This window comes from Coptis chinensis, chromosome 3 (genome assembly GCF_015680905.1).
Source record: "Coptis chinensis isolate HL-2020 chromosome 3, ASM1568090v1, whole genome shotgun sequence".
NCBI lineage: Eukaryota > Viridiplantae > Streptophyta > Magnoliopsida > Ranunculales > Ranunculaceae > Coptis > Coptis chinensis.
In genome coordinates, this window is record NC_141458.1 from 69,418,916 (window position 1) to 69,438,273 (window position 19,358).

At 38.0% G+C, this 19,358-nt stretch overlaps 2 protein-coding genes across 2 annotated transcripts; both read left to right on the forward strand.

Annotated features, from left to right (window-relative positions):
- The first annotated feature begins 4,746 nt into the window (after positions 1-4,746).
- Positions 4,747-7,248, forward strand: LOC147510557 (uncharacterized). The gene is made up of 6 exons (XM_086598179.1): positions 4,747-4,981; positions 5,108-5,224; positions 5,321-5,987; positions 6,108-6,216; positions 6,310-6,404; positions 6,495-7,248. The coding sequence occupies exons 1-6, from the start codon at positions 4,747-4,749 to the stop codon at positions 7,246-7,248; spliced, it is 1,977 nt and encodes a 658-aa protein (XP_086454305.1).
- Positions 7,249-8,243: 995 nt separating this feature from the next.
- LOC147510558 (ATP-dependent DNA helicase pfh1-like) lies at positions 8,244-8,672 on the forward strand. The gene has a single exon (XM_086598180.1). The coding sequence runs from the start codon at positions 8,244-8,246 to the stop codon at positions 8,670-8,672; it is 429 nt and encodes a 142-aa protein (XP_086454306.1).
- Positions 8,673-19,358: the final 10,686 nt, after the last annotated feature.

Here is a 19,358-nt window from a genome sequence, read left to right on the forward strand (position 1 = left end):
AGATTTAATTTAATAGATATAGAAAAAAAAATCATTTGATTGACTACAGGTTCCCTACTAGGTTCTAATAGTAATTCGAACTGAAACCACCTACTTTCTATTCTGACAAAGTTAACAACAAGTAAGTTGTTTGACCAATAATATCCATTCCTCTGTCTTAAGGGTAAGGGTCGCGTCTAAACATGCATTAACTGTACATTTGTATTGTTCCTTTCTAAATTATGTGGCACTTACTCTATACTTTTTATGTTAGCTAGCTATGATTTCGTCCATATTCTACCATGTCATGTCCCAATAACCTAATAGGAGGGATGCAAGTAGACTTACGGCTAGTGGGTTACACCGCTAGGCCCGGTGTTGAAAGCCCCAACCACATCACCAACTAAAGATCCATTAGTGTTACACTTGTGGGGAGGTTTGAAGATATGGAACCAAGCCTTATTAGATGCATAAACCAAAACTCATATGTAGAATTACTCGCAACAATATTTATTTTTGTAGTCATTAGACATTTAATATAATCAACGTAGATAAATATTTTTATACAACAAAACCCTAATTATTCGAATATGCTTATTAATTCTTGTCTTAACAATTAAGTTTTTCATAAAATATTGATTTTTTATGTCAACATGTAGTATAATCAACGTATGTAAATTTGTTTCATATTCTCATTGAACTATTTTAATTCTATAGGAGGAGGTGGACAACTTGATAATGAATACCAAATTGCCTAATAAAAGTCTATTAGAAATCATTAAAGATGATTGGGATGATGGTGATTGGATGGATTGGAGGCAAAAGAGTGGTATGGGAAACACACTAAGTTTAGCTAAAGTCAAAATCAATTGGGCTTTCATAGAAGCACTAGTTAGATGTTGGGAGCCAAATGACATGGTTTCCAAATTTGGCTCCCATCAACTTTGTCCTACACTAGAAGAATGTTCTCATCTTCTTGGAATGACTCTCGAAGGAAGCCCTGCTTTTCCCCATCTAAAAGAAAGCTATATAAAGGATCTTGTCAATTTCCTACATGTCTCTAAAAAAATGCTTGAAAAGGAAAAAAATGGACAAGTGAAAACTTGCTCTCTTGATTTTTTTATTGCTTGACACTTAAATATCGGTGATCCAAACAATAAAAAAGTGGCATTAGGGTGTGCCAATTCAATAGACTTAGCAATTGTAAGACATATTGTTTTTCCAAATAACACCACCAAGATTGATGTCTCCTTATGCAAAATTATTCAAGACGTTAGAACTGGAAGCATCACTGTTTGACCAATTGTGTCCTTAGCAGAACTTCTGATAGGTTTGACCAATTGTGTCAAAAATAGACATACAAAGTTTTCTGGATGTATTCCATTTCTTCAAGTTTGGGCGTATGAGCACTTATCAAATTCCTTAGTGAAAATGAAAAGTGTTGAAGATTGAAGATATAATCTTATCAAGACAAGCATTAGTAAGCGTCCTCGTACAATTCTTGTGGATGAAGAAGCATGGTACGCAAGCTTAAATTCTTTGAAGACTGAGGACATCAAGTGGGAATGTGATTGGCCCTTGTGTAAAAGCAATATTTATCTACATATGCCAGGTCGACAAAGTATTGTACTTGTTGGCCTTCATGGTTCCACTCCATATGTGCCACTTCGAGTACTTCATCAATTTGGGTGTGTTCATCCATTCAATCCAACCACTAGTGATCTTGAAGATGACCGTGTTGATTTTACTTCATTCTCTGTGAAGAAAGAAATTAGATATGTCCAGACATGGGAACAAAGTCGGCAATCTATTTCTGCGTTTGTCCAAAACAATACCTCTACCATAAGTGAACTAAATCAACTTGGTCCAAATGGTAGCAGAGAATTTGTTAGAGATTACATTATACCTCCACCTCCACCTGAGAGATTCAATGATTGAGAATCTGAACTTGTTTACAGCAAATGCATGCATGTAAGTTCAATTTTTGACATTATATAGTCATATTTATTTGAAAATGTATTAACTTTATTACTCAACCCTTTTTTTAGAAGCTAAATGTCAAATCAATATGCTGATTATACATCAAATGCATGCATGTAAGTTCAACTTTTGTCATTATATAGTCATATTTATTTGAAAATGTATTTTAACTTTATTACTCAACCCTTTTTCAAAAAAATTAGAAACTAAATGTCAAATCATTATGTTGATTACGTGTTTCCCTTAAAAAGTTCATTATGGAGCTAAAAATTATATTATCTTTTATGTCCTTGCAGGTGCAGTTTTTTTGTTCCAAGTCTTTATGTTTTATGGAAAATATATAAGCCGCAAGAGGTATGTCTTCATTCGAATTTGTTCTAATCCCAATCCTAGAACAAATATTTAATTGGGCTCTAACTAACATGATTGTCAGATGTGCATGATGTCTTATAGTAATTCATGCATTCATTGTGTCTTATAGTAATTCATGCATTCATTTTTTTAATTAATAAGTATTAATCATTTGCGAGTCCAGCCATTTCCATTACAATATATTCCCAAAACTAACCATTATTTGTTTTGTCCTTGCATATTCCTAAAGCTAACCATTATTTGTTTTGTCCTTGCAGGATCAATTCTGTTGGTCTTTTTTGGTTCCAAGTCTTTATGTTTCTTGGAAAAATTTGAGTCCAAAGAGCTATGTCTTCATTCAAATTTGTTAATGATGTAAACTTTTTGATAGTTATGGGACTCGAAAGTGTATATTTAATATGTGTTTTTGGTAATGGCTTTGTACAAGGTACTTGGATGATCTAGCATTAGTCGAGACATTCAAGTTCTTTGGTGTACTAAGTCCTAGTGTTGTAGTGATCTCATTTTTTAAGTCGGTTATTTAACTACTTTGGCATTCGTCAAGACGGTTAAGTAGCTGAGTTAATCAATGAGAAGTATATTGTTTTAAATTTTCAGGTTATGACAAGTTTTATATTTATGAAATGTCGAAAATACAGAGGAGACTGTCGAAATTTTTCAGAAAAGTCACGTATTTTAGGTATATAATTGTTCGAGTTTTGGGGCGTTACAAGACAACCATTATTTGTTTTGTCCTTGCAGGATCAGTTCTGTTGGTTCTAAGTCTTTATGTTTCTTGGAAAAATTTGAGCCGAAAGAGGTATGTCTTCATTCTAATTTGGTTTGCTGCTTGTTCAAATTTATACGAATGATTGGGGCTACTATTTACTTGGCCTCTAACTTACATCATTGTTAGATGTGGTGTCATATAACTCATGCATTCTTCATATAATTCATGCGCTCAAATTTCTGAACTCCTTTTTATACATTAGTTAGTATTAATGCATTTATACGTCATGTAACAATAGTACAAACTTCACTGTTTTTTTTAGATGTCACAAAGTAACTTGTCATATCTATATTTCATATGTTGCAAGTTTTTAACATTTTATAACCACCGTGGTTGAAATGATAAGTTTTGAGTGGTTAGACTTGATAAGTTATACAATAGGAGTAGAGACAACATTTTCTTTGTTTAGTTAGGTTTACATGAAAATCAATTATACTTGGCATTTCGCAGCTAGACCATATTGAGATCATGTTAGTATTATCCGTTTACTAAACTTTTCCCTTAGTTAACTTCCCATGAGATAAAAGGAATGAAAACTCTAAGCAAAACATAAAACTTTTTAATAGTTAAATTTGCCAAATATGTAGGTATTGCAATTGAACTGATGGAAGAAGGGTTGCCACTCGTCCCTCCTTTTCTCATCTCGGTGTTTGAATACCCAATGGAAGTGGTGGAAAGAGGTTTACCAGTACAAGTACACCGAATTGATAGGTTTTTTGGTCAATTCTATAGTCGTCGTAGTCGGCACCGAGTTGATAGGTTTTTTGGTCGATTTTATAGTCATCGGACTCGACGTACTCCACTACCAACTACTCGGCTGCGTCTTCATAATCGTCGACCACGTAACTCTTTTGCCCAATTTCAGCAGATATTAGGAGATTTTATCTAGTGGATGAAATTTCATATCCAACCACTCGAAGATGTGTAATTCGATCTAGATGTACTTCTTTTGTCTCCTTTATTATGCCAGATACTCCTTTTCAGAGGAAACATGATCAGCTGGAATCCTCTAGAGGTAATCAGAGAGATGGAGCTCAACCTGGGAATTCTATTCATATTCAAAGGATACATGATTGACCAGAATCCTCTAGAGGTAATCAAAGGGTTGGAGATAATGAAGAAATCTCTTCGCAAAGAGAGAGGGTGGATGATCTAGATGAAAATTGCCCGCTCAGGCAATGGATACGTAATATAATGGTGGCAGCTCAACCTGAAAATTCTAGGCTTATTCAGAGGATATAAGATCAGCAACGAACTTCTGGAGGTAATCGCAATGTTGAAAATTGTGATACAAATTATTTGCATGGGATTGGGGAGAGGGTTGATGATTTAGATGAAAATTGTCCTCTCATACAGTGGATTTGTAATATGACAAAGACAACTCAACCTAAAAGTTCTATGTTTATTCAGAGGATACCAGGTCAAGAACAAAGTTTGTTACAAAGTCAGAGAGTGGAAATTAGAAGAGGTGAAAATTTTGCTAGACGTAAAGAGCACGTTCAAAACTAACAAATGAGCAACATACTGTTATTCAGGATATTGGCACCTCTCATTGAAAGCAAGCACGGGCAAATCAGACAATTGAGCAACGTTCTTTGTGCTGATATATTGATACCTCTCGACGTAACTTGTCCAACCAAAATGAAATGGCAGAGGTACATCATTTCAAGCTGGCTTTACATAAAGCTCGTCGAAGACTAATAGTTGAAATTCAAGACCCTGTTGAACGGGCTGTTCATAATGCACTACGTGTGTTTTATAGAAAGGCAGCTCTTCGCAGAATTGCTCACCAAAGATTTTCTTGCAAAATAGTTGCTCTTTCCCGCCGGATAGTTGCTCGACATGGACGAGTTCCACAACCACAATCCCATGTACAATCAAGTATTGGAGATAACAATAGATGTGAAGTGACTATTCAAACATAAATTGTGAATGATTGCTTACCTCTTACCAATGCGCAAGTTTTCCAAAAATCATGTAACGATATTGTATGGTTGAGTTGTCCAGAATGCAAACGAAGATTCCCTGATTTGAAGATATCTGCAGGTATTTGTTCTTCTTGCAAGTCTATGGTTAAGTTGTCTAGATGCCAAAGAAGATTCCCTGATTTGAATTTTTCTGCAGGTATGTGTTCTTCTTGCAAGTCAGATAAGCGAGGGAACCACCAAGCAAGCATATTCAGTGTGGATAACTCAATGCATCTTGGTATTGTGCCTCTAGAATTGGCTCGTTTGACAAATTTAGAAAGAATTCTTATTGCTAGGGTGCACCCAATGATGTCTGTATATCGTGTTAAAGGTCAACAATACAAATACGGTGGTAATATGATAAATTTTGCACAAGATGTCATCGCAATTGCAACTGTTTTGCCATACAAGCCGGCTGATTTATCTACAATACTAGTTGTTAATAGGGGCGGGCCACATACAAGCAAGGAGTTTCATGTTCATCGCAAGTTTGTACGTGAAGCAATGATTTGGTTGAAAAAATATCATCGCCACTATGGTGATATAATTATTGATGACGGAACTCTAGAAAGACTTCCAGTAGATGGGATACCGGAAGACATCCCAAGTGCGGGAGAAAGTTTGGGAGATCTTAACAATGGAGACAAAGCAGTGCATATGCAGGTAGATGAGTCTCAAGGACCACCTGAGCTACTGGACCAAGATTTCCACATTGATGATTTTCATGCTGCTGGTATTATTGCTATTTTGCCGCAACCTATTCAACAAGCATGTCTCTTAATGGCATTGCAAGTTCTAAATGCAGATCATACACATGTGCATATGCCTTTCACTACAGAGATCATTAATGAGTTTTCAACTCCCGGATACATTGCTATGGCTTTTCCAACTTTGTTTCCTTGTGGCAATGTTGATTTGAGGCAAGCTGGTCAAAGGAAAGTAAACCCGTTGCAATAGTTTCAATATTTGATGAAGTTCGATGATGGTCGTTTTGCCAAAGATTCAAGATTTTGGTACTTTGCATGAAACTCTTTATCAAGGTGGCATGCACTTGCATTAGGTGATGTTTTCGTGAGAAGGAATCCAGGAGATGTTGAGTTGTCAATACAAGATATTCGAGATATGATTTCATCTGGTGACAAACAACTAGTCAGTCACATTTCTTACTTTGCAAGGAATATCTGTGGTACTCGTGCTTTTTAGTTTACAAGGTTGAAAGAGTTAACAGCCATGGTGAAATAGGTAGGTCCACAAACGATATTCTTCACACTCAGTGCTGCTGACATGCAATGGCCAGAACTATTTCACATTTTAGATCCATCTAATGCACTTGAAAGGTTGTCTTATTTTAATGTTAAATGATGGTGTTGTACATCATTTTAATATATATTGGCTATGAATTAGGAATTATTTGAGGATCTTTACAGGTATGACATGTTGAATTATATGACTTACAAGTTGTCTCCTTTAGAAAAAAGGAGGGGACGTGCAAGGTTGGTTAACGAAAATCCAAGTGCCGTCGCATGGTTCTTTCAGGCCAGGGTATCCAATTTCTTTCAGGAATATTTAAGCAATGAGTTTTCTGTGGTTGATCATTGGTACCGGTTTGAGTGGCAGAATCGTGGCAGTGGTCATATTCATGGATTTCTTTGGTTAAGAGGTGCTCCAGATGTTAGTGGGATAGGTACAAGCGCTGAGGTTAGATCAAATGTCATTGAATATTTTGGTAGGCTTGTTTCCACTGTAAATCTAGATCTTAGAATGGATAGAAATATGCAAGAGCATCCTTGTGCTCATACTTTTCCACTCGAGTTGAATCTTGATACAGACAAAGATGACTATGCTTTATTAGTTAATTGGATCATGCGACACAGCATATGTGGAAGCCATTGCTTACATTTACATAAAACAATGAAACAGATGGGATGCCACTTTAGATATCCATTTGATGTACTTGATCAGTTAGAGATTGTTGAAGAATCGCCTAACAGTAATATGTTCCAGTTTATGGGGCGTCGGAATGATGAGTTAGTCTGCTCCCATAATAGAAAAATTCTACAGACATGGCATGCAAACATTGATTGGTTGCATGTCCTTTCGGTGCAATCTGTAGTAAATTACATTGCTAAGTATGCTTCAAAATCTGAGCCTGCATTAAAGAGTTTCACAGAAACTTTATGAGAAATTGTTGAAGATCTTCGTCGTCCATGTCAGAATGCAAAATCTACTTTCAAGCGATTGCTTATGAAAAGTGTATCCGAAAGAGATATTTCTGCCCAAGAAGTAAGTCATTTGTTAATGGGGTACCCAATGGTACGATCATCAAGGAAGTTTGTCCTTTTAAATGTAAGTGAAAAGAGCATGTTAGCATCAACTTTATGTCGTAGTAGAGGGGACGAAGATGAAGAGATTGTTGGAACAAACCCAAGCTTTGTAGGAAGATATATGAAACAACCTCCTTGCTATGAAAATACATCCCTCGATATGGCGAAAAGACACTACTTTCATCGGAAGGGTTGGCACACTTCTCGAGCTAGTGCAATTGTGCGTTTGGTTCCACAACTGGATGGTGACATCCTACCAAACACTGAAAAATGGAAATCATTTTGTCATCAACAAGTCTTGATTCATCACCCTTTTCGGACTCTGGAATAAGCAAAAGGGGATTTCATACTATGGTCAGAAAGGTACATGGACTTGGGCTTCGGAGAACACCAATCAATAATTCTTCCTGAACCTATTGATGAAGAATTTGAAGATGATATTGAGATAGAGAATGATATGGAAGACATGTTTCGAGATGAATGGATGATGGCAGCAGCAATGGGACTATTGTTTGTCCCTGGGGTGAATGTCGAATTAGGAAGGCGAGACTTTGATACTTCACACAATTGGGCTGAAGGTTTATATCGATATCCAAACATGGAGAGTGAAAGAAAATTTGTGCATACTTTGCGCGGTGGAGAAGAAGTTAACAATGAACCTCTTATTGTAACCCTTGATGAACTGTCTCTTGAACAAAGAGTGGCTCATGATATGGTTATTCGAGCACTAGAATGTCGAACATGCATTCGTATGATAGTTTGTGGTGGTGTAGGCACGGGAAGTCCACTCTCATAAATGCAATTGTACATTCAATTACTGGATTTTTTAGATTAGCCAAAGCAGTACGAGTCATGGCTCCAACTGGAGTCGCTGCTTTTAATATTGGAGGTGCAACCATACACCATGAACTCGCCATCAGAACTGAACGAAATGCTTCAAAAAAATTTAAATCTTTTGAAGGTGATCAATGTCAGCGTATGAAAGAGGACTTTAAAGACACCAAACTCATCATTATTGATGAATATAGTATGGTCGGAACATCTATGCTTGCGAATATTGACCGTCATTGTCGAGATATTTTTGGGCCTAATGAGCCATTTGGTAATGTCTCTATTCTCCTTGTTCGTGATATGCGTCAGTTACGTCATGTATGCGATAGGGCATTGTATAAAAGAGGTAGGAGTCCTCAGCAACTATATGGTGGACTTATGTACACTATTTTTGATAAATGTGTTCGGTTGTCTCATATATTTCGACAAGCAGGGGATAGGCAAGTGTAGACACCCCATTTTTGCACCCTAGGCATAATTCATTCACGATCTTGCCTTGAATTAAATTTGATCATATAAGGTGATTTGCTTTCTACAGTCTTCATTTCTACATCAAACTTCTTTCTTTTCATCTTCTTTTAGCGTCTTTAGACTCTCCTCATCATGTTCTAGCTATGGCTGAAGTTTCGTTGCTTTCTGAGTTTTGAGCTGAAAATGACCAAAATGCTCATGTAACCCTTTGGAGCTCAAATCTCGTTTTTTCCACTCTTTTTTCGGATGAGATTATTTCATATTTAAATTCCTCTTAAAAAATCCTTCAAAATGAGTACGAGCTTGCCTAGGTTCCTTTTGGATTTCAGAAACCCTAATCTTACCCTATCCCGTTCCAACCCATTGTGCGCGCTATTCAATGCAATATATTTTTCGAGTAAGTTTTCGACTCAAGGGTATTTTTAAGAGTTCATGGGCCTTCCTAATGGATTCATGAACAACTTTTGTGAAGAAGAGTTTGCCTAATTTTGACCCGGTCAAAGGGAAACTTGCAACATTGAAAATATGGTCAAAATGGGCCTTTTTGTGGATTTTGGACCCGTGCTCGTGGGATGTGGATTCAGCTCGTGTAAAACCTTTTTATTAGGGTTTCTAGACCATTCTCAAGCCTCCAAAAACCTAGAGAACCTTCCTTAGTTGTTTGATTTGATTTGATCCCAAAAATCAAGAATATTCTAGAGATTATGCCATTTTGGAGCCATTTTTGGAAACCCTGGATTATGGGCTCATTGAGGACGTGTAGGGTTTGATTTTTTGCCCTAATCCATCTAAAAGATCCAAAAACCAAGGGCTAAGATCGCACCCCTTATCCCACCTCTTGAATCAAGGGCCAGATTTAGGAGGTGCATCCAAAAAAATATCAAGCCATTGGATTTTTCTTCATCAACACTCAGCCATTAGATCAAAATCATTACCATATTGAAATCCATCCCAAAAAGCTATAAATATGGGTCTCATTCACTCACAAAAGATCATCTGGAGCTATTATTTCGGAGTTAATAATCTTGAACTAGTTATTCAGAGCTAATAGCCTAGTAGTCTTCTTTTCTTGAGTGTTCTTCTTTTTTCTTTTCTAGTTCATCATTTTAGGGTATAATTTCTTTAGTTTAATCTTGAGTTGAAGGTAAAATTTTGACTTTGAGGTTTTTCTAATGAAGTTCTTCGTGTTCTTCGTCTTGAGTCTCTTTTTCTCTTAGTTCAATCCTGAGTAGAAGCTCCACTTCACCAAAAGTTGTTTATTCTCCCAAATCACCTGTTTCAATCTAAAAATCAAAGTTGTCAATTCAAAATCAAATTCATCATCATCATTTATTAACAATCAATCAAGATCAACAATCAGTCAATCAATCTATAATCAAGTATGAGGCAAGATTCCAAACAAGGTGACATCTTTCTTTTCTCTTTTGTTTCATTTAGCATTAGCATATAGTTATTAATCTTTAAATAATTTAGTGAAGATCATCCAACTTGGTAGGTTAATTTTCAAGCTTTCTCCGTTCTCCTATCTCAAAACTTTACACCTTTATAGAAGTAAGGCTGGTTTTTACCAGGCGAATGTGGGTGCCTAACACCTTCCCACATCGTACCTTGACTCCCGGACCCAATAATCATCTAGTTTCGAGGGCTAGTCCTTCACATAGGTTTTACTCAACTTTTCCTTAATAAAGTTAGTGGCGACTCTAAAATCAATTGCATAGACCTAGGTACACATTTTTGTGCATATAGGTTTTTTGGCGACTTTGCTAGGGACTTCCCTAGAGAGTCAAACTTACATTTTCTTTAAGGTGTTTCAATTAAGATAGGAAAGAAGAAGGCTTATCCAGAGGCCAGTTGGAACAGAAGACCAGGATTAAGGTTATCTCGTGCAGCCATTAACTCACTAATTGAAATGGAGAATCTACTAGACGGTTCTTCGCAAGAGTTATCGCTGCCACCTATATCTTCATCACAGATGTATGTGCCACAAGGAAGTTCTCCACTAGCACCTCCATCTGAGGGACAAATTTTATCAGCTAACATCCGAACTCCTCATACAAACGACTTTGGCGAATCATCAACCCCTACCAGTCAAGAGGAATTAATGGAGAAGGTGATGGAAAAGATGTTTCTCAAGATGATGTCAAAGTTTGCAATAACTCCAAGTCTGGGTCAACCACAACAACTAGACATCGCAGTACCCCGCATGGTTAGTCCTAACCCTATCATTCTAACAACCTCATTACCCTCTCCATATGCTACACATAGATCAACCTAATTGCATGTTCCTATGCCAACCCATACTCCGTCCCAATTTTTTCCTCAGGATAACCCAACCTACATGCCTCAACCATCCACTCATCAAACTTTTCAAAGCCCAAACCAAATTCCAACTACAACCATGATGTCCAACCCATTCATGTTACCAACCCCAACCTATTTTCCACAAACTCCACAACCACTATTCTACACGAACCCCCAATACCAAGTGCAAAACCCAATCCAACTATAGGTTGACCCCGTAATGGAGGAGATTAAGAAATTGAAAGAAGCAATGACCAAGATGAAAGGTGAAGACTTGGACCTTGATGATCTGTGTCCATATCCACAGAGCAGAGTACCACATGGATTCGAATTTCCAAAGATGGAGCGATATAAGGGAACCGGTTGTCCAAAGGCCCACATTCGTATGTATGCAAGTTATCTACAATCGATGGGAATCGGGCCAGAACTAATGGTTCAACTATTCCAGAGGAGTCTTAAGGGTGGAGCCCTTACTTGGTGGATGAATACTGAAATGTAAAAAATCAAGACTTGGCCTGAACTGGTAAACTTTTTCGTAGCTCACTTCTCTTACAACACTGATATCCAAATGGGCCAAAGGCAACTTGAAGCTTTGAAGCAAGGTCTGAATGAAAGCATTACCAAGTATATTACAAGATGGAGGACAAAAGCGGCCCAAATCATTAATAGGCCCACGGAGCAGGAGCAAATTAGGATGGTTATGAAGAGTTTGAACCAAGAGTATGCGACCATGCTAAGTGCTAGTTATCATTCGACATATCAAGCCTTAGTTGCCACTGGATCACAAATTGAAGATGGGTTATCATCTGGCAATATTTCTCCCATCAGCTCAACGTCTACAGGATCTAACCCACAGAAGAAGAAGCCTCCCACTGTAACGGTGAACAACAAATAAGCCAATGTGGTTGCAGCACAAGTTTAATCTTAGCCACATACACAAATTCAGTCGGAGGTGGCAAACAACCCTTCTTCCAATCAAATTGCATATCCTCTAAGACAATAAGGATATCAAAATAGAGGGTTCCCCAAGCCTCAGAGGGAGTTCACAGAGCTACCGTATCCATTGTCGGTCATTCTCAAGGTTTTGATCCAGCAAGGCCTAGTTACACTATTGCAACCTAGGCCTCCTCCAAATCTGATTCCGTACTGGTATGATACTTCAAAACACTGTGATTTTCATCAATCTCCAGGACATCCTACAGAGAAGTGCGGTGCTCTTTAATATATGATCTAGGATTTGATTGATTCGGGAAAAATTGCCATACCATAATGGGGGAGTTCACACATTAGAGCCGGTTAAGACTAAAGATCCAGCTTCTTTTATTACTCCTATCAAGCAAGAGTCCAGTGTTAGCACCACAAGGCCAGTCAATCTTCATGATGCAGTTAGAGAATGCATGGGGCAAATAAAACCTAGGGGCATCCAACTAAATGAGGTGGTGACTCCATTTCTACTTACTCTACAGATTCAAAAGCCGTTTAGGGGCCTAGAGAGCATCTGGAATCCTTTATGATGTAGAGGCCCGTTACGAAACGGGTAGACCCTTTGAATACATCTCAATCTGTGGCATCACAAGTTGGGTCAGAACCTCAAGGACCCATGATTCGCCAGAATCTAACTCATCAACAGGTAATCCAAACTCCTATCACAATCCCCACGGTCCAGTTTGTGTCAGCCAAGACTCACGATACCGAGGAGGTTCTAAGGAAGAAGTTAATTGAGCCCGAGAAAAGTAAAGATGACTCAGCAATCTCACTACATCAATTAAAGCAATTAGAACCTAGTTTGATAGAGGAATATGTGGAGACTCACGGTTTGACAAGAGGAGGAAGGATATACAAGCCACCACACTTACAGAAGGATCAGGTTTTGGCCCAACAACTTGACCCGCCCACGGCTACTGAACCAAAGAAGCAGGATGGTAATGAAGTAATCCAACAATTGCTGAAAACCAAGTCCAACATTTCCATATGGGGTTTACTCATGGCATCACCCCAACATAGGCAAGCAGTTCTTCAAGCCTTGAACCAAGCTCATGTTCCAGCTTCTATCTAGCTGAACGATTTGGCACGTACAGTCGCTTCCCTCAGGGAGACAAACTCCATAATATTTTCTGATGATGATCTGACCGCAGATGGAATAACCCACACGAAAGCGTTGACTATTACGGTGCATTGCAACAACCATAAGGTGACATTTGTACTGATTGACAACGGATCCGGTTTGAATATCTGCCCGGTCAATTCTGCGAAAGCCATTGGAATCATGCCGGAAGACTTCACTTTCACTAAGGATACAACCAGAGCAGTTCATGGGTTTGATAATCAGAGAAGAGAAGTCCTTGGCGAGTTCACAACTGACGTCCAAATAGGTTCAGTCACGTTCAAAGTCACATTCTTGGCTATGGACATCGAGGCTAATTACAATTTCCTTTTGGGCAGACTGTGGCTACACCAGGCCGGTGCAATTCCATCTACACTTCACAGAAAGCTCAAGTTTTTATGGCAAAGGAAGATTATTTGCATCACTGGTGATTCGGAGGATCTGGACTCTTCGGATGAGCATAAGGTAATACCGATGATTGAAGGAAATTGTAACTACACTGAAGAACCACTAGGGATTGTGGAGTTTAGAGCACCTGACAAGGAAAAGCTCCCTAGCCCGTTTTGAAATGGAAATCCCAAAACCACTTAGTTGTTCCGTGAGCAAAACTATTTACCAGGACTTGGATTGGGAAAGAACCAAGACAACATCTTAGAACCGCTGCAGATTCCTAGTCAAGATGATCGAAAAAGGCTAGGCTATACTGAGAAGATTATGGAAGGACTATCAGAATTGTTTATCGATTCTAGTGCCACGGTGAATTGTCTCAGATTGGCTCTACCTGATCTAGGGGCAGAGATTGATGCTATCATTGATTCCAACATATTTTGGGGCAAAGACGATGACCCATTTCCAAACTCAGAAATTACTATTTCAGAGCCAGATATTAATTCCTATTCAGGATATCACCAACTTAGGTTGGATCATGAGGCTAGACAGTTTAGTTGGATAAATGAGGTTGGATCGACATCCTCCTCGTCAGGTATGGATTATACTCCATCTTTTACTTTGGTCAGTTCCCCCGGGTTAGAGACGAGACTGTCACACCTTATCATGTCCAGTTGGACCCTCAGACCATACTTAAGTTGGATGATCTGTTGAATTCGGAATCTATGATAGACCAAGTTTGAGTGGATGTTGAGAACATGCCACTTTCTGACTCCCAGATGCAATATGAGATTTGGGAAAGGTTTTTAGAGACCTTAGATTCTGATGAAGATCCTTTCATTGATGGAAACTATGATGATTGGGGAACGCAAGTCATTATTGATCCAATCCCCAGCCATCATATTACTCAGGTTGAGCCACCTGATGAATCTGATAGGGCTCAAAGGTCGTGAAACTTTTTGTTCTAACTCCTTTTGTATATAATAATATTTCAAAAAAATCCAAATAAAACCAAAATTTTCAAAAATCCAAAAAAATTCAAATATTTCCAAAATCCAAAAAAATCCTGATATTTCAAAAACCCAAAAAAATTAAAAAATTTCAAAAAAAAAAAAAAAGTTTCCAAAATCATATATATATATATATATATATACGATTTACCTGCTTGTCTTAGTGCAAGATGATTGAATGACTTGTGCAGGTTATTATGATCCCCTCCCCCCAACGATGAAGAAGGAATGGACAATGAAGCTACTGAGTCCATTCTTTCTCATGAGCAGTCTGAGGATTGACAGACGCTAGTCATTGTGGAGACAAAGACCATCAACCTTGGCACCACAGATGAATCACATTATGTGTAGATTGGTGTAACCTTGATCCCCTCTGAGCATTGAAGCCTGATCAAATTACTGAAGGAATCCATAGAAGTGTTGATCATATCTATGACAATCTATTGTCTTAAGGTGGTACATGATTTTCATTGTTAGAAGATGAGAGAATCACTTACCGAGAAGAAGAGATTGAGGAGGGAGAAAGTTCAACGGTTATGTTTGAGAAGATTTTTTAAATTTCTAAGATCACCAACATGAACATCAGCATTCTGCTTGCATTTACCCTTGTGGAGGGGGCAAAACTCCACAACATCATTTGATTAACTACCCTACTGAAGAAGGGGAATATTTTGCATACCATCAATCAGCGGCTACTTAGCCAATCAACCAACCAGCTACCTTACCGTGGAGAGGGCAAATTCCATATTGCATCATTAGTCTCGATCGAAGACATGAGAGCTATCTATTAAAGAAGTCAACTGACTTGAATCTGACTACATCAAAGAGCAGAATGCTGAGAGGAGTTCATCTACGATCAACATTCTTGAGAGCCGAGATATATGAAAGAGGGCATTGATTTTCTAGTGGTACTTAGATACCAATGGAGACAGATTGTTGCAAGTAAAACTGGGCAAGCGGATTTAAACTAGAGTGGAATCAATGAACCAGAAAGTTCAAACCCAACGGTGAATGTCCATTCACTATGAAGATTCTACATAGAAAATCCTACCAATGCCGACCAATTAAAGAGGTACTACTTTTTACCCAACTTTGTTTGTTTTAAGATGAAGAGTATAGTGGAAATCTTAGAGAGACGATGGAACAGGCCATCTTTGATCGTTTTGTTTTTAGCCTCATAAGCCCACCTAATATCATATGTTCCCGAATGAATCCCATTTGAGCCTTAGCATATTCTTTTGTTTCCCACAATATAAGCCCATATCTTTTAGGAAGCCTAATAAATCCTTAGCCTACCCATAGATTACCCATACCCACTCTTATAGAACTTGTCATAGTCCAAGGGCATCATTCCATCCATCTTTAATCACGAAACAATCACCCCCATATTATTTATCCCAAGAAGATGTTGAAGAAAATCCTAGTGCAAAAAAAAAAAAAAACCGTCAGAACTCAAAATACTTAGAGTTGCACAAAATAGTTAACACCGGTCCAAAATGGAAAACCTAACTGAGGGGCAGTTTCATTTGAGATTTGGGATCCGTATCATCATCTCACTACCATCATTCCAATTACTCATCCCTTTATATGACAAGTTCTACTCCAAAAATAATTTTTTGATCCTATCCCTTATTTCTGAGCCCATCACCTAAGCCTACATTATAGTCCTATGAAAGTCTGCTCTTGATCTCTAATTTGTCCACTATATCTCCTAGTTGAGAGGTACTTGGGAAAAAAAATGAGGAAAGATCTACACTTCGGCCTACGAATGTATTGATATACAGTTGGTCTGAGGGGAGGCATGTATGTGTTGATGTAACTGAAGCCTCTCCATTGGTAGGGCTTAGGAATGGAGTCTTTGAGGTGAGAGAAGTAGCTAAGAGAGCAGCGACAGGGAAGATGGAGAAGCATGAGGAAGCTTGCACGGCTAACCAGCATTGTTTCATTCCGTTTAGTTTCGATACTTTTGGTTTCTTGGAACAACAGTCTGTTAAGCTTCTCAAGAGACTTCAGAAAGTTATGGACAATAACGTTATGACAGCTAGTTCTAACGAGTTTGTTTTTAGAAGAATAGGATTTGCTATTAATAAAGGACTTGCGGCGCAGCTTGTTGCACGCTTGTCCTAATTATTTGTAAAAATCCTTATCAGTATCAATAAAATTTCCATTTAAAAAAAAAATAATAATAATAAGGCATTGGAGGATTCACTACTAGTGATTGCGATGTATGAGGAAGTTGTCTCCAGAAGATTGGTCCTATGCTTTATGTTCTATCTGTTTTGGAAGAAAGTTTTTGGGTGTCGTTTAGTACTTTGTGAAAGTCAAGCAATCAAAGAGAAAATAATATCATCTAATTCATAGGTGCTAAATTTGATCGTACTTCTATCCTATGGTCGTCCTCATGCTCATCTTCTTGTCGGTAACTCATTCCCCCACCTTCACTTGTTATTCAATCATTTGTGGTGTTTCTTGTTCTGTGGATAAAAAATGTTTTGTTTTCCATTGTTTTCAAAATGAATTTCAAAAAAAAAAATGATTTGTTTTCGAAAACTTGGTTTGCTTTGGATGGCTTATGATGAAAAATCTAGGATGACATTACAAATACATAGAAAATTCTGAAGCAATCATATCCAAACTAAACCTATAAAGAAAAAAGACGTTTTTCTCTCTCTGGTGTGAAGGGCGCGACCTGCGCTCATGTCTTGGTCGACCTCCAGGAGATTAGGCACGACCCGCGCTCCACCTATAGTTTTACCTAGACTTAACTGATTAAACTCAAGAATAAGTAAAACTAAATGAAATTTTACGCTAATGTATCAAAGATTCTACTCTCGTTATCAATGCAATATTTGGAGTAGAGAATTCGTTCCACTCCTAGCTCATTTAGAATGTAATATTTCCTAGTTCATGTATTCTAACAAAATCGATGAGAGTAATGAAATGAAACTATGCTAAGACGGTGATTTAACCAATTTAGATGTTATGATTTAAAATACGGCAATTCAATACTACGATGACAATATGAGAATGAATTAGGGGAACATAAAACTTCTAGATTATTAAGAGCATAGAGAAAGAAACAACACCAATATTCCTAAGTGCATAGTATAAAACTTTTTATTTATATTTTTGAATATTTATGGGTTTTTTTTTTTAATTTTTTTACTAGAAAACAAGTGCATATTGTACATAACTATATCCTAATAGGTGCCTTAAATTACGCGTGTTTCTATGCCACCCCCAAACAAAAACATGCTTTGTCCTCAAAGTATTGACATAAGAAGGGTAGGAAAATACCATGGAAACACGTGAAATTTTGGAACATCTGCAAAACAAAGTTAAAACATACTAATATATATAAATAAAAACAGACACAACTTTATATGAGTTCCACCCGTTATGGGGTTACAAAAAAAAAGTAAATTGTTTGGGACATAAGCAGACACGAACAAAAATAAAACTTACCTCCTATCCAGCATTTAGGCACCATCATCCTCGTCTACATAGAAGCGAGGTTCTTTTACGTCCGGCCACGCCATGATAACTTGTCAAGCCTCTCTCCATGCATTATCAACTCGTGCTAACCTGTTAAGTGTTACTCTGTCTGATCAAGTGTAAGGAGCAACCCATTGAGGTTTTACCCTCCATCCTGGCCAAGTCATAACACAAAACGAACAAACAACGTAATTGGTGGGTCTTATAATTTCAACCCCAACCAAATCCGTGTAGTGGGTACAGAAATCAGGGAAAAAATAGCACATAATACGATAAACCAAAATAGGCATAAGAAGGTACTTATGCCTCATACTATGGCCTCTAGCTAAACTTGCCACTAACACCTTGGGAATGTCATATAGGAAACGTCCCTCAGCTCAAGCAAGAAAAACGTCACCATCGGTACTATGCGCAGAAGTAAACAGCCAATCCCCTAAAATATTCATCATAATGAAGAACATGGTAAGGCATACGTTCAAGGACAGGCTACCAAAGGCTATGTTATACTGCCCTCGGTCCATTACACAAAAAACCCCTCCCCCATAAGTCTCGTGAAAATATTCATAGTTATAAAGATATATATTATTGGTCAGATATCCCCATGAGTTTGTAGGAACAGGCATAGGCATTCCCACAACAAAAGCAACTAAGAACCTGCTAAAATCCATTGTCGTATCATTAACTACGACTGAGAACATTTGTTTTCCATCTGGTTGACAAAAGAACTTTGAATTATTATAGAAATATTCAGTATGTTGAGGTGAATACGAGTTATCAGGACTTACCAATAGATGTGTCCATTTTGACTGTGCGATGAACCATCCTCCATAGGTGTCACTTCGGAACAAATCTTCAAAAGACTGCTCCGGTATGATATGAGGGGATGTCATCTCAACAAATACACTCTAGAAGTCCTGAAACCAAGCTCGGAAGAATCAACCAAACATAAAAAATTAGAAGTGGCTGTGGAGGTGCAAGGCACGTGGCGCGCTCAAGGTTGGATGTGGAAGGGCATGGGTCGCGCTCTTGCCTGACTCGAAGTCCAGGCACTTGAAGGCGAAGCACGCTCAAAATTTGCCTATGAAGGGCGCGGGTCGCGCTCTTGCCTAACTCGACTTCCAGACACTTTAGGGCGGGACGCGCTTAAGAGTAAGCAACTTGAGGGCATGGCATGCTCCGTATACCTTGGGTGCTCTGAAGTGAAAACAAAAGAGAAAGAATTACGAGGTTTAAGGTGAGAGATGCAAAGTGAGAGTTGTGGTTTGTAAGTGTGAGTGAATCAAGAATTTATAGAGGTTTAGTTTCTAAAACGAATTCTACAAGTTTCCCGAATTGTTAAGGCAATTGACGGAAATAGAATATTTCTAA